Genomic DNA, 16,536 nt, shown 5'->3' on the forward strand with positions numbered 1-16,536 from the left:
TTTCTTTTAAGGAAAGGAACTGTCTACAGTTAGAGACATGCTTATTTTCTGTTAAATACATTTTTATTGCCCAGTTTTTTGTTTTCAGTACAATCTATCAATGATATGGTTGAAATAGTTTCTCATTACAGCATTTGCTTTTTAAACAAAAAAGAAATCTCCCACACTGTCTTGTGGGTAGCCTGCAAGCTTTCAAATTAGTTGTTCACAATTTCACATTCCTTTTTGCTTCCCTTTCCTGTAGTCACATCTTCTTTTTCCTAAACTTCTGGATCTTAATGATCTTGTAAGCAGTCTATATCTTCCATTTGACATGCAAATGTCTGTCTCTAAAATATTTTAAATAGCAGGCTGCTAGGAATAAAAGACAAAAGAACCATTATGCAGTGTATGTGTCTGATCACCTCCCCTAAGTGAAAAGGAGATTTTTTTTATGTATTTAGAAATCAAAGACAAAGGAACATTTCAAAGAAAATTCTAATATTTTTGTAACTTTCACACAGCTATCAAGAATTATTCATATGTCCCTAAAATTAATTTTTACTACTAAATCATTTAAAGGGAGGCATTGTACTGTTTTATTGCCTTATTTATGAAATAGCTCTCTACCAGCAAACTTCCTTTTCTGCAACCAACAGTTGGTTGTCTGCTTGGTTGCAGAAAGCCTATTATATGTTTTGTCTGGACTCACATAAGAGCTGTACACTTTCATAAATTAACACATCTATATTTTCACTTCATCTTTTTTAATGTTTCTATTTTCAAGCCTAAATTCTTATCCATTTAATTCTAACCCTTAAATTCTGCTTCATTTATTTTAAGTTCTAACATAACCTTTCCACTCTCTTTCTGTTTAAATCGCATGGGTTTGTTTTACAGTACAAAACACAAAGCACCTTTCAGCATTACCTGAAAGTTCTTGCAAGCCCATGGGAAAAAAGAGAAAAATGATCAGCAAGCATGTGTTTGTAGGGTGGGATTGAGGGAGCAGGGAAAGAGGGGTTAGAGAGAGAATAGTGTAAGGTCACCAGCTGTTGTTTCTTGAGAAGTCAGTTTTTCATCTTTAGATAATGCCTGTTCTATTCTTTCTATGAAATAATGATAAGTAGGTAGTTTTCTTTAATGACCTTGCTTGACAAAATTAAAATCCTGCCCCCAAAATTCTATTTAAAACCACAATTTAAAAACAAACTTAAAATCAACACATTTGCCAATCTGTCATCTAAAGAGTAACATGTTTGGGTATGCTATTTACATTGTAAAACAATTTTATATAAAAGATTTTTTTCTGTTTTGATTATCAAACTTAGTCCATTATACGTACATTCACTAGAATTTGTCGAGTTTAATTGTATGATGAACCATGTATCATTCTTTTGTTACTTAGTAATCCAAAGTAGAAATATTCTTTTGCCATATTTCAAATCAAATAAATTGGAATCTGAACCCAGGGTTTTAAGGGCTGAAATCCTTAACAGTCCCAGGGAATGTGCTCATAGAACATGAGGATTCACCTTGGACTCAGCTCAGGGACCGTGCTTCTTGTGGCTCATCTATTGGGCCCAGCTTGATAACCTGCTTGCTCTAAAATCATACTGTTTGTTGTTTGTCCATATGCTGCCTTCCTACTAGGACTTCTAGCAGCAGAAAGTAGGTATCCCTTTGTTTTCCTCTAAGCTTTCTCTTTTATGCAAAAGTGTTTGGCTTTGCATGATTCATAAGCAGCTTGACCTTTTCCTTGGCTGTTTGTGTTTAGATGTTCGATTATGAATTTTAACACTGCCTGACCATAAAGTCAAAACGTGGGTGTGTTGATTTCCTGAGGCGTTGTCCTACAAATACTACTGACTTCTCATTTTCCTCAGAGGGAGATAGGCAGTGTTAAAATTTCAACTGCACTTAATATTATCTCACATCTGAATTTCAAGCACAAATACATTAATTTGGGGGAAAGGGTAACATTTTGTTTTATAGCTCGCTTTCAAGAAAACTTTCAGGGTAAGTGAATTTTCCTTTGATGATTACATAATCTATAAGCAGGTTTTATTACTCCCTATTACTGACTGAATTTTTAATTAATCTGGAGCTGTGAAATAAACTCCTGAATTCATGTGTCTCAGCAACTTTTACCGTCAGACCATTTATAAAGAAAAATACAATTGCTAGATTTTAATTACAAAAGGACATGATTTGATTATGTGACATTAAAGTAAAAAGTATGTAAAAGATTAGATATACACAAATGAGTACAAGTAAAACTAACACAATCTGAACAAGATGGATGGATTGTATCAATGTCAGTATTCTGTGCATGATATTATACTATAGTTCTGTACAATGTTACCAGTGGGGAAACTGAGCAAAGTATACAAGGAATCTCTGTATTATTTCTTACAATTGCATATGAATCTACAATTATTTCAACAATTTCAATTAAGACAGTAGAATAAATCTTTCGCTCTGCATTGTGCTTCCTGGGGGGAAGTATATAAGAGACAATGAAAAATAAGAAAATCTGAATGCTAGTAATTGATTACATTCTCACATTCTCTTGCATTTTTTACTTATAACTCCAACTGTAGCTGATTTAATATGAACATTATACAGTATGTTTGTTAACTGTCTTTTGCTGTGTATTGAATTACTTCAAAGCAGGATTCATCCTCTCAGTTTCTGTGGGTCAGGAATCTGGGTGTGGTTAAGCTGTGTGCCTCTAGCTTCAGATCTCCCATGAGACTACAGTCAAGCAATCATCTGGGGCTGCAGTCTCATCTGAAGGCCCAACTGTATGGGGGTGGGAGGTGGGGAGGAATCCTCTTTCAAACTCATTGTCATGGTTGTTGACAGGCTTCAGTTCCTTACTAGCTATTGAGCCTCTCCATAGAGCTGCTAATGACATAGAAGTTTGTTTCCCCCAGTTTAAATGATCAAAGAGGAAGGACAAAAGTAAGAGTGCCCAACACAAGAGCCATTTTATAACCTCATCTTGGGAGTGACATCCTATCATTTCTCCCCTATTCTCTTCAGTACAAGTGAGTTAATAAGTCCAGGCCACCCTCCAGGAAAGGGATTTAATTATACAAGAGTGTAAATACCAGGAGACACGGGTCTTGGAGGCCATCATAGAGGCTGTCCAGCACAAGTGAATGACATTAAAATATGAGACACTTCTCATTTGTACGTGCTTTTGTTTCTCCAGATTTAGCACACTTCTTTTTTTTTTTAAGTAGACCTATCATGTCATTTGGAAATGAAAGCATCTTAGAGGTATCAAGTAATGTTTTTCTTTAGTTGTAAAGTTTTATATGAATGGGCACTTAACCAGGAGAATGTTAAAGTACTTTGACAAATTTGTGCCCAACGATGCTGCTGTTTGAGAACAGACCATTTTAACAAGCATAATGACATTAGAATTACAGCATATGTACTCTGACAGAATCCATTTGCAGAGTTTATTACTTCTTTAACCAATACTGAATTTTGAGGTGTCTGCATGATATACATGAAGAATCTAAAGGATTTATCACCATGTGTGAGTTTTTGTAGCTTGAATTGGATATAGCACAAATGCTTAAGTCCAAAATACAATTTCCATTACAGAATTCACTATTGCTTATAACTTGATTGTTAACCAGCATTTCTTTGTACAGTGGGAATAGAAGCTGTTGTACAGCAAGGAGGGGGAAGGGGAAACATTTGACTGCAAAAGTACAAGAGGGAACTTTTTTGGAGAGATGAAAATGTACATTTAGATTGGTGAATTTTAATTTAATAAATTATATTTTAGTAAGCAGATTTTTTTAAACACTGTGCTTACGGGGGGGCTTTGAGTAGATGATACGAATGTGTGTGTAATGGATTCAGTGTTGTATAAATGGGATTGCTAATACAACAGGAAAGAAGCTATCACTAACTCTTTAGAAAAAAAGCTTAACTAGATTCAGATGCTGAATTTGGTCAGTGATACTGGGTTTTATAGCTATACATATAATTTTTAAATACACACAGATTTTTGTTACTGAAATAACTGCATATATGTGTGTGTACAGTTATCAGATGTATGTAGTATATATATTTATCAAAATTCTTTAAGATTTATATATTTCACTCTTTGTAAATTTTACCTGAGACCGAAAAAGAAGTATTAAAATCTATGCTAAAGTGTTAAGGAGTGCAGTGTAGCAATGTTGACCACTCTGCTGCTCATTTTGAAATGAATGAAAAATAACATGAATTGATGGGTAGATGTGTAATAAAGTAAATATCACAAGTTGCTGACAATTATGGAATCTAGGTGATGAAGTACAATTCTTTGAACTTACTATATGTTTGAAATTTTTCATAGTAAAACATAGGGAGAAATAGTTAAAGACAGAGTCAGGCCACTTCAAGACTGAGAATTTTTAGCATAGACATTCTATTTATTTTTCTGTTTTCCTTTCAGGTTATTTCTACTCAGTCAACTTTTTTATGAGACTTTTCCACTCTTGTAATGAAATTCTTCTGGACTCAAAAGTTTTCATTGACCTTAAAAGCACATTCCTCTTTAAAGAAGTAGACTCAGAAAGCATTTTTAAAACAGACAAGTTTATGCTTTTTTATCATTATTTCATAATAGTAGCAAAAAAAACTTTTGAGAAACTTGTTTGTATGGTGAGATTGTTAGAAAAAGCAGAAATGTTCACAGTTAAAGTATATGATTATCAACCTAATTTTTAGATACAAACCTAATTGCCAAATGAATTGTGCAGAGATTAAAATAAAATACTATCCTGAAGGTAGGACTTGGTTACTTTCTAATAAGTTTATCATTGTGAAAGTTTGGACGAAGGCCTATGAAAATAAACCTTATATGGGAAATAAAATTGAGATTAAAGAGAGGATAGAAATTGGATATCTTCTCATTACCAAATGCAAATTATTCAGATGTGTTGCTGAGGGTGAAACATGGTTTAAGGAGGAGCCGGTCTATAGTAGAAGGACTCAGTATTACAGACTTGACTCTGGGGACTTGCTCTTCTGCTCACTGCTGCAGTCCCAGGGTCATTTGACCCAGTTGAGCCTACAACTTTCCAAGTATAAAAACACATGCCTACAGGACAGGGTTTTTGTGGAATCACATAAGGTAATGAGTGTAAAAGCACTTTGGAAGTTATAAACCATTATACAAATATAAGTATCAAAATAATTTTATTATGACTTTAAGGAATCAGCACTGTAAAATAAGCTGTTTTCTGTGGTTAAGTATTACATTATAATTCTTCAGAATTTACTCAGAAAAAAATTGTTTTAATCAAACACATTTCATTGTGTCTTTTTTGCACAAAGCCCTCTAACAAAATGCAGCCTGGAATACAAAAGTGAGTAAAATACCTACAGTCCTGCCCTTAAACAGATGGCCCTCCAAGGTGAACTCACTGCTATTGATTGATTGATTGATTGATTATTTTTATTCAAGGCAGTTACAACTTTATTCAAAGGCTTTATAGGAAAAAAAACTCTTTTCAGTTTTTGAGAAAAGTGAATAGTTCTTTCAGATATGACAGTATTAATCCACAAAATAAAGAGTAATAGCAGTTAAGAGCTTCTGCGTGTATGTGTATGCGTGTGTACATACACTGTGCTGTGTTATGTCATGTTGTCTTCATTATTACTACAGCCTCAGTATTTAAAACAAATAGCAATGGAAGAGGCCCAGAAGTGTCTTTGTGTACATTTATATTTATAATGAATGGGAAAATGGTAGGACTTTTAGATGGGCATGGCACTGAACTGCAGGAATCAATTATATAAGATATATCAGACAAAGAATGTGGTTCTGCTGGTCATACCCAAAGAAAGAAAGAACAGAACTAGAAGTGGGAATGGGGAGTGGTCAATGGAAGGTGTGAAAATGATCAAGGGTAAAGAAAGATTTTGAGGTTAGACCAAAACTGTATTTATTCAATGTAAAAGATAAAGGAGAAATGGAATAAAAACTGTAATTTTCCTACCTAATTTCAGAAATGTAAAATTTGTGGCACTTTTCAGAAACTGAAATAGGCAGCCTGAGGACAGCTATTGAAATGCTTCCCTTCATGATTGAAAACCCACCAAGTTAACCACATTTGGGTACAAGATAAGACTATAAATCAGTTCAGAAAAGGTAACAAGGTAAATAGACCTGTTGACCTGATGGGTCTTGCATGCTGGAAACACAGGCTAGCAGATGCCTTTGTACTTTCCAGCAAGCCATCCACTGCATCTGTCAGAGCAGATTAGACCCCACGTGGAGGTGTTGAATGTATTATTTACATCAGGGTATAGTATGCCTGCTTAACATATTAGCCTGAGATCCCCTTCCTCAAGGTCAGGAATCATACCTGTTTTCTCAGAAGCCCCTGCCTAGCACCTGGCAAAAAGCAAGAATGTTCAATAAATATTTTGGTTATTGTCTGACCTAATGGGGAGTCAGGTTCTTTTCTAACCTCCATATCCATGTGTAAACCACATGTCGCTTCTTGCTGATGTTTCTCCTATGTTTCTTAGTACAGCCAAATCATGTAGTAAGGCAAAGCATAGACTTCAGAGCCAGACACACTGGGGTTGAGTCTTGGCTCTACCACTTCTGGCTATGACCTTCCTTGACTTCTCTGAACCACAGTTCCCTATCTAGAAGGGTCTGATAGTGTATCTGCCTTACTGCATTGTCTTGAGGATATGCATGGCCCATAATAAACACTCAAGAATTGGGAGCCCATGTTAGTATTATTATGTTTCTTTAGAACTTAATTAATTCAATACATAGTTTGTGGGTGTTCTAAAATGAATCAAATATGGACATGCCTTAAGGACCTCACAGCACAGAAGAGTGAACAAGTACACATGTAGGGTAACCTGTGGAGTATGCTGAGGGTACAGGAATTATGTGGAGCTCTGGGAGTTCACAGACCAACAAGTGAAACAGCCCTGGTCTGGTACAGCCAGAATTGTTTCTCAGTGGTTAGACTTGCCATCTTGGTATTCACTAGATACAAGATGGTTTTATTTTCATCTTTCATAAACTGCCCTCTAGATTATGTATCTGCATAAGCCATGCCGGTAGAGATGGTAGAAGCAAGGTAAGATTCCACTAAGATAACTGAATGAAAATGATAATTAGGTTTCTGTGGTATCAGTTGAATTTTTTTAACATACAAAAAACATTTCATTGATATTTCTGTTATTGTAGTTTTGTAAGTCCAGAAGTTGAGAACTGGCTTTAGTAACTTTATAAACCTGCTATCCTTTAACTCTGCTGTTGAGGATGTGCTGGGGCCAGGGGTTCAGTGAGACATTTGGAACTAATTTCTTCACATCTCTTCTTTTACAAGGCTTTCAGTAAGGGATGATGAGAGAGCTGACTTTGAACTAATTTCCAGTTTTTTTTCCGACTCAGAACACAGTAAAAGTCACAAGAAGAGCAGGCAGAGGGAAATGGGTTCGGTTAATACCTTTTCAGGAACAGCAAGGGAAAGGAGGACTGACTTCTGCCTTATACCTTTTTTGTTAATCCTACTTAGTATCCACTTAATATTTTCAGTGAAAGAATGCCAAGAGACTGGTGGGCATAATTCAAAATTTGTAAGTACCCCCAGTCCCTTCAACAGATGAATGGTCAAACTTTGGTACATCCATGCAATGGAATACTACCCAACAATAAAAAGGATTAAACCATTGATACACACAACAATCTGGATGACTCTCCAGAATTATGCTGTGTTAAAAAACCCAATCACAAAAGATTACATACTGGATGGTTTCATTAGTATAGCATCCTTGAAATGACAGACTTCTAGAAATGGAGAACAGATTAGTAGTTGCTAGGGGTTAGGAGGGGATAGGGTAGGAGGAAATGAGGATGACTATAGAAGGGCCAAATGAGGGATCCTTGTGCTGATGGAAATATTCTGTAGCTTGCCTGTGTCAATGTCAGTATCCCAGTTGTGACATCACATCAGTTTTGCAAGATGTTGCCATTGAAGGGAACTGGGTAAAGGGTACATGAGATCTCTCTGTATTATTTCTTACAACTGCTTGTAAATCTACAATTATCTCCAAAAATCAAATTTGTAATAAAAAAAAATAGCCACAGTACTATTTCCATGTGGATAACCACTTGATTTGTGCCTTACACCGGGAATCATTAACATATTTAAACTTTACTGCAAAAAGCAGTTGCTTATATAGCAACTTTTTTTCTATTGTAGAAAACTTGGAACATACAGACAAGAACAGAATGAAGTATAAATAGGAAAGTAAAGATCACTGCTGTTATGCTTTTGAAGTATTTCATTCTGTTTTTTTTTTCTGAGTTTGTATATGTATTTTTCTACAGTCGTAATTGGGAATATACAGTTCATATGGTTTTACATTCTGCTTTCTTGAATTTTATATCATGAAGATATCTTTATGTCATTAAAATTCTTCAGAAGTAATTTCCAATTGGCTATACATTCCATGATATGGATGTTCTGTACTTTATTTAATCTTTCTCTAATTATTTGTTATTTTCCCTCATTTTATATGATAAATATCCTCATACATAAATCTTTTTTTGCATTTCCTATTTTTTCCCTAACGTAGGTTTTTGTAAATGAAATTACTGAATCAAAGTACAAGAGCATCTTTAAGGCTCTTTGATACATGTTACCAGATTGCGTTCTGGGAAAGTGATACTCATTTACATTCTCACCAGTAAGTGCATGCAATTGGATGAGGTCCAAGACCAGAAGTAATTAGAAACAGCGTAGAGTTCCAGAACAGAAAGATTCAAGATTTTTATCATTATCTAAAGCAGAATTTCTGAACCTCAGCACTATTAACATTTTGAGCTGCATAATTTTTTCTTTTAAAAGGCTGTCCTGAGCATTGTAGGATGTTTAATAGCATCCCAGGCCTTCCACACTAGATGATAATAATACAAACCATCACACCACAACCACCAACAGAAATGTCTCCAGACTGCCAGATGTCCCCTTAGGGGGCAGAATCACCACTGGTTGAAAACTACTGATCCAAGACTTAAATGTACAGTGAGGCACTTACTGTTAGCATTTCACAAACACTAGTGTTCTGAAGCCTAGCCTCTTTGGATTCTTTCTCTAGAGTATATATGTGAACATTGTCTGCAAAGTAAAATAGGCTAATCATTTCTTTACAGATGTGTAAGTGACTTTATTACTCCCCAGTATATAGCTTGCCTTACTGATACCTCTCTGGATTCCTGGTTAAAAGACAAAATTTAAAGAAAGTGATTGCACTACCATTTCCTTTGCCCTGCAAAAATTATTTGCCCTAATATTTAATATGGTATTTGAAAGTGTCAATATGCTCAGCCTGTGTCTTTGTCTTTGAATAAAAAGGGCCCAACAGGTTGAGAACAATTTGATTCTCGACTTTGTAAAGGAAGGAGATTGAGTGCATTGGAATTTTTACTGACTTAAGTTTGAGCCTTAAAAATCCTAAGAAACTGGAACACCTGAATGGCCTAGTCGATTAAGTGTCTGACTCTTGATCTCAGCTCAGGTCTTAATCTCAGGGTCATGAGTTCAAGACCTGCGTTGGGCTCCATGCTGGATGTGGAGCCTACTTGTGGGGGGAATCCTAAGAAGCCTACTTTCCTCAGCAGGAGCACCCATTCTTCGAAGGTTTGGCCCTCAGATCTACAGCTGGCTTTACCTTTAGTTCTTGGTGAAATACACCTGTATGAAAGGCTCACCTGTGTTATTTCTGTAGTATTTTAAAACATCATGGGGTCATAGAAACGACACACTCTTCCTGATGTATAACTTGTTGTACCCAGATCTTCCAGTAGCTTGATTATAGTTGATTAATTTCCTTAATTCAAGTAAGACCAGCTTGAATGTACTTTGAAACATGAGAAGCACACAAATACATTGTCACAAGCAGAAACTAAAAATACTGTCATTAAAGTAATATGAAATTCACTTAAGTCTATCCAGTAAAGACATGAACCTTTGAAGTTCTGTTTGTCGGTCCATTGTTCTGAAGTGCAAGACTGAGGTTAGTTTGACATTGACTTTTTCTGTACTGGCTGTTTCTTTTCTGTTTGTTCCCCTTAGGAGCAGTCTCACAGGTGCTGGACAGCCTGGAAGAAATTCACGCACTTACAGACTGCAGTGAAAAGGACTTAGATTTTCTACACAGTGTTTTCCAGGATCAGCATCTCCACACACTACTAGATGTAAGTCTATCAGTCTGGGTTTTTTTAATTTATTTATTTTTAGCAAATTGAATATTTAGTTTACCTTTTTTACTTTACATGAGTTTCCAGACATCCATCATAACAGTCTGTTTACAGTCTCAAGTCTGAGATATGTAGGAAATCATCCATTATAGATTCATAACTGAAATAAAGTATATATAGCACAAATGCAATTCAACATAGCAAGTCACCATAAAAAGAATTATGTATGTACCTCTGTGTAAGTGTTTCTATTAGAAAATCCAGCTGTGATTACTTTTTGTTGCTCTAACCATGTTTTAAAACACCGTACCTGAAGCATGAGTATCAGAGAGAGAAAAGCAAATAAGATACTGTGCAATGAACACATTTCATAGTTAACAATGCTGGTTTTCATAGACTCAGTCTTCTTAACTATAAGAATATGTGCCATCATTAAATATGACAGACTCTACTGACAGCAGTTTGAGATACAAAGAAAAATCAGAAGCTAAGAGTTCACATCTGCCATTATTTCAGTCATATTCTAAGTAAAATACCTTTCTTAGGTAACTTGGTTGACTTGAGCAGTGAAAATTTTCTTAGTACATAGTAGTCTGCTAGTATATGTTAGTCTTTTTACAAGAAAACCATCCCTTTATAAGAGAATGTTATTTGTGTTGAGGTACCTAGGACTTTTTGGTGGTAACTCTCATAAATCCACCATAGGACACAAATTACACTAAAGCAATGTTCCACAGAATGTATTCTGTGGAACATTGCTCTGGGAGATAGTGACCGGCATTGCCATGGAGGAGGAAGGGAGTAGATCCTAAATGTATGGGTTAAATTACTTACTGACTAAATCAGTTAGGGAGATGCTACATTCTTTATTCTTCTATACAGATTCACAGTGGATATTAGCATATTACCAACTCTGAGATATCCCAGCAAAGAAACTGGATTGACTTTGATAGCATTTCTCAAACTCTAGGCACAGAACTTTATTCATAGTCCTCTCATGTTGGTGAGGACCAGTTTGGGAAAAGCTAAGCTAAGAGCATTGCATTACGTTTCAACTTCACACTATGCAGTTGTAGGTAACCTACAGTTGCCTCTTTCCAGAAATACAATCAAATCAAATTACTTATCAAATATTAAAAATTAGTTTGGCTTTTTTTATAGTGTCTGTATTAATCAGGCCTGACCAACTACTATAGCATTATATGCTATAAATCCTAAAATTTGAGTGACTTAAAAGAATAAACATTTGTTTCCTCCTCACATCACAGTCCTGTAGATTGGAGTGGGGGTGGGGGTGGGGTGGTTCTTCCACACAGTCATTCAGGGATCCAGGCCTCTTCCACTGGGTGGTTCTGCCATCTCCCAGGGTTTTGGAATCTTCCACTGCATCATTTGTACCCAGCAGCAGATGAACAAAATGGGGAATTTCGCAGAGCCATGGTTGGAAATAGACTATATCACCTTTGCCCATATTTCAATGGCAAGTACTAGTTACATGCCTACCTAGCTGCAAGAGAGCTAGGAAACGTAGTTTTAAAATGTGCTAAATGAAATAAGCCAGACAGGGAAATATAAATGCTGCATGATATCACTTACATGCAGATTCTTTTTTTTTTAATTTATTTTTTATTGGTGTTCAATTTACTAACATACAGAATAACCCCCAGTGCCCATCACCCATTCACTCCCACCCCCCGCCCTCCTCCCCTTCCACCACCCCTAGTTCGTTTCCCAGAGTTAGCAGTCTTTACGTTCTGTCTCCCTTTCTGATATTTCCCACACATTTCTTCCCCCTTCCCTTATATTCCCTTTCACTATTATTTATATTCCCCAAATGAATGAGAACATATAATGTTTGTCCTTCTCCGACTGGCTTACTTCACTCAGCATAATACCCTCCAGTTCCATCCACATTGAAGCAAATGGTGGGTATTTGTCATTTCTAATAGCTGAGTAATATTCCATTGTATACATAAACCACATCTTCTTTATCCATTCATCTTTCGATGGACACCGAGGCTCCTTCCACAGTTTGGCTGTCGTGGCCATTGCTGCTATAAACATCGCGGTGCAGGTGTCCCGGCGTTTCATTGCATTTGTATCTTTGGGGTAAATCCCCAACAGATTCTTTAAAAAAAAAAAAAAGTCAATCTCCTAGAAACTGTAGAATCATGGTTACCCTAGGCTAGAGGTATGGGAAAGGAGGAGAGGTTGGTAAAAGGGTATACAGGCTTTCACTTATATGCTGAGTAAGGTTTGAGGGTCTAATATATAACATAATGACTATAGTTGATAATACTGTATTATATAATGAAGTCTGCTAAGACAGTAAGTGTTGTCATGGAGTGCCTGGGTGGCTCAGTCTGTTGGGCATCCAACTCTTGGTTTCATCTCAGGTCATGATCTCAGGATAATGAGATCAAGCCCTGTGTCGGGCTCCATGCTATGTATGGAGTCTGCTTAAGATTCTCTCTCCTCCCTCTCTCTCTGCCGCCCCATATATGCACACATGCTCGCGCTCTCTCTCTCTCTCTCTCTCTCTCAAAAAAAAAAAAAAAGAAAAAAAAGGAACTTAAGTGTTCTTACCAAAAAAAAAGTTAAATATATGAGGTGAAGAATGTGTCAATAAACTTGTTTGTGGAGTCCTTTCACAGTATACACATTCATCAAATTCTCACGTTGTACACTTTAAATATATGACAATTATGTTTGTCAGTTGTGCTTTACTTAGAAGGATAAAAAATGAGTTTTCTCTTTATCTTACGTAATTTGAGGACATTTTCAGAGAAGTTTAATTTCAAATAACTGTTACTTTCCTCAGGCCTTTGAAATTCATTCTATTTTATGCAGAGTTCTTAACATTCCTTTGTCTTCTTTATTCATTGGCTAAATATCTATTGTTGTCTGTCTTTGCTTCATATAATGCAGAAGGTTTTTGCTGATGTGAATTTCCCACAAAAGTTCTCCCCTTTACTAAACTAGCAAGTGGGAAATTCGAAGGAAGCTGCAGCAAAGCATGGAGATCTGGTTTATGTCAGTGTAGTCAATGGTTATTAGGTCATTGCTAAGATCCACTGACCTTTTAGATCGGGAACAGATTTAAAGTTTCAGACAAGCCCAAATTGGTTTTCACGGTTGTATTTTTTTGGCTAGTGTAACAAGGTATCTGTGCACACCCAGCTTGAGACTGCAGGGGAAATGCAAGAACATCTCCAGCTTCTACAAGGAGGGGCAGATACTCAGACGCAGACTGGACTTAGGAACTGAGCCAGGCCACCACTTATTGCCCAATGCTAAGCTCTTCAGACCTCACTGAAAACATGTGTTTTGAATAACTGCTCTGTTCTTGGGTCAACATTGTCGCAACTTCAGAAGAGATTCTTAGATTTTAGTCAAGAAAAACATGTTAAAGTTCTTTTGGATTCGTACAGATTATAAACGAAAAGTGTCTGCAGTATCAGCATCTGCCTTGTCAGTACATCTCAATTAGAAAAGGAGCAAGGGGACTGAGAAGGAGCTTTGCCCAGTAAAAAGACACCATGTCTGCAGAATTTTGCACATGAGTACTACACGTGAACCCCAGACACCCCCCCCCTTTTCCTGCCACCAAGATGACCTGACTGTAAGGCCGTCCCTGGGCAGTGCTAGGTTGTGAAGACCCAAACTGACCCATCCTTCAAGGAAAAGCTTAATCATCATGAATGACCTAAGCTGTCATTAGAACATGCTCTCGTGATCTACAGCTCATAAATATAGTTCATTCAGCTCTTGTCTCAGAACTAACAGACTCCATTTCAATAATATAATCAATGAAGTATTCAGGTAGCTGCCAAATAGAGAAATCTAACCATTAAAACAATTTTTAAGACTTAAATACTTAGTAAAAAGGAACATGGTATGACCAACTCTGGTCAAAGTTTGAAAAGCTTTTTCTCAATTCATTTCTCTTCCTTCTAATGTTCCATAGTCCATGCTTAGATTGGAATCATTTTGTTTTACAGAATCAGCACTGGTTCTTTTTGTAAGGATTCCAAGTAGTGACACCTAGTAGCATCGTTTTGTGGGCCATGGACTGATTGTCACTTAATCCCACTGAGCCATTTTATGAAATATCTATTATATTTAAATAATTCCTGTTCATTCAACAACACTCTAAGCAGCTAGGTTTGAGGTCATCATTTTTAAACTGACAAAAAGAAACAGGATTAAGTTCCTATAGGAGACTAAGGATCATCTATTACTTTATGTTTTTCTAAGTCATGCCTTTAAAATAATCTAAAAATGCAAAGAAATATTATTAGAATTTGAAGGAAACAAAACATCTGGTGTGGAAAGAATTTACATTAAAACAAAAGGAGAAATACTGTGGTTGCACTGAGAAGGGAAACGCTTTCTGATTTGAATTCTAGTAAAACACATCTCATTTAATCTGTAGTGAGAAATTAGAAAAAAAGAAACAGATCCAGAAATTTCTAAATGCTTGCTCCCCAACCAGTTCTACCTGGCACACATATGCCACTCCTCATTTTGTGGGGAGAAATAGAGGCATGATGAGGGGCCATGTTTGGTCCAGCTTGGTCCATATGTCTACTTTCATAAATTAAAAGCACTGGTGCAGAGATAGTATGTGCATAAAATATACAGTTCAACTTTAGTAAAATGCAGTTTGGCATGTGTATGAGTTTGCTGAGGCGGTCACAACGTGTCACAAACTGGGTGTCTTAAAATAATAGAATCCATTCTCATAGTTCGGGATGCCAGAAGTCCCAAATCAATGTGTCAGCACAGGCCATGCTCACTCCAAAAGCTCCAAGGAAGACTCCTTCCATACCTGCTCCAGCTTCTGGTAGTTGCCTGCAATCTCTGTGGGTTCCTTGGTTTATAGATGCATCCTGCAAGTCTCAGCCCCCAACTTCACATGGTGTTTTTCTCTGTATGAGTGTGATTCTGTGTCTTTACACAGCCTTCTTATAAAGACACACCAGTCATTCAACTTAAGGCCTGCCCTAATCCAGTATGACCCCATCTTATTGACATCTATTACATCTTCAAAGACTCTATTTCCAAATAAGGTCACATTCTGAGGCTCCAGGAAGACATGAATTTTGAAGAGAGAATATTCAGCCCAGTACCAATAGATAACTGATTTTGCCCTGAATTGATTATTCAGGTATGAGAGTAAGTTACCCAAATTTAATACAAAATAATGAAATGTTACCCGGTCACTTGTTAAGCAAGCTTTCTTGGGAATTGGTGTTAAGGTGTACTTATGTCTTTTAATGATATTTTGAGTGAGTTCTGGGTTGCAGCTTGTATGCAATACATTGGATTGTCTGATGACAGATGCATTTTTGGACTAAAAAATCAAGAGAATATTTCAGTTATAAAGCATTTTGCAAATGTTATTTGGTGGTGATTCTTGGTCTTCTCAATATCTTGTAGAAATTTTCCTGTTACAGAATAAATGTTTACTTTGTAAGTCAACAGTGTTATAAAACATTGTTAAATGACACATTTCTCTCTCTCTCTCTGCCAGACTTTGCCAACTAGCTTTAAACATTCACCCACCAATCTGTCATACCTCTAAACAGCTGTTAGCATTCGTTACACACTGCTGTTTACATAGTAAATGCGAAGCCCCACCTAATTATTTTTGTGAGAAGTCCTAAAATTGTTTAATTTGCGATTAGATTAATAAAGCAGAAAATCACTGCAGTAGCAACTTCACACTTTTTATATTGACTTATATGTAAATTTTTATTATAGGTTAACTGATATTAACTGATAATGATACTGCATTAGAAATAAATCATATATTGACTTATATTTAAATTCTTATTATAGGTTAATTGATATTAACTGATAATGATACTGCATTAGAAATAAATCAATGTCTGGAATCCTCCATATTTTGTACTACTGACATACTATAGTCTTTTACTGTTTAGGGAGAGAGGTTTTTTTTTATCCAGCACTGGAAAACTACAACTCTTGATTTACTATTTTGCTTTTTTGGAGATGATATTAAATTAGTAGTCCTATTTGGGAACAGCATATTTTTAGAACTCAGAAGTTTCCTAAAGGGGGAAAAATGGAACTTCTGCAATGATGTTTTCCAGCAATTTGGGGTTTGAGAAGTAAGTTGATAGACTGTTAGGTTTGGATGTTTAAATAGATTACCAGTCAGGAAATGCCAAAGCTAAATTTCCCATGAATTTGTAGTCCAGTTAAGTTAGGTTTCAATGTGTAGAATATTAAGGCCTGAGGATTTTCAGAAGCTGAATTACTGGGACCTTCTCAGCGTACCT

General features: G+C 36.2%; 1 protein-coding gene across 13 annotated transcripts in view; it reads left to right on the forward strand.

The window, feature by feature from the left end:
• CASK (calcium/calmodulin dependent serine protein kinase) overlaps positions 1-16,536 on the forward strand; it is a 350,134-nt gene that overhangs the window by 259,336 nt on the left and 74,262 nt on the right. For 9 of the 13 annotated variants that reach the window (XM_077888807.1, XM_077888808.1, XM_077888813.1 and 6 more), the window contains exons 11-12: positions 1,633-1,650; positions 10,104-10,225. In XM_077888807.1, coding sequence (XP_077744933.1) covers positions 1,633-1,650; positions 10,104-10,225 — 140 coding nt within the window. The remainder of the gene's footprint in view (positions 1-1,632; positions 1,651-10,103; positions 10,226-16,536) is intronic. The other 4 variants (XM_077888809.1, XM_077888812.1, XM_077888818.1 and 1 more) reach the window with 1 other exon arrangement.

This window comes from Canis aureus, chromosome X (genome assembly GCF_053574225.1).
Source record: "Canis aureus isolate CA01 chromosome X, VMU_Caureus_v.1.0, whole genome shotgun sequence".
Lineage (NCBI taxonomy): Eukaryota > Metazoa > Chordata > Mammalia > Carnivora > Canidae > Canis > Canis aureus.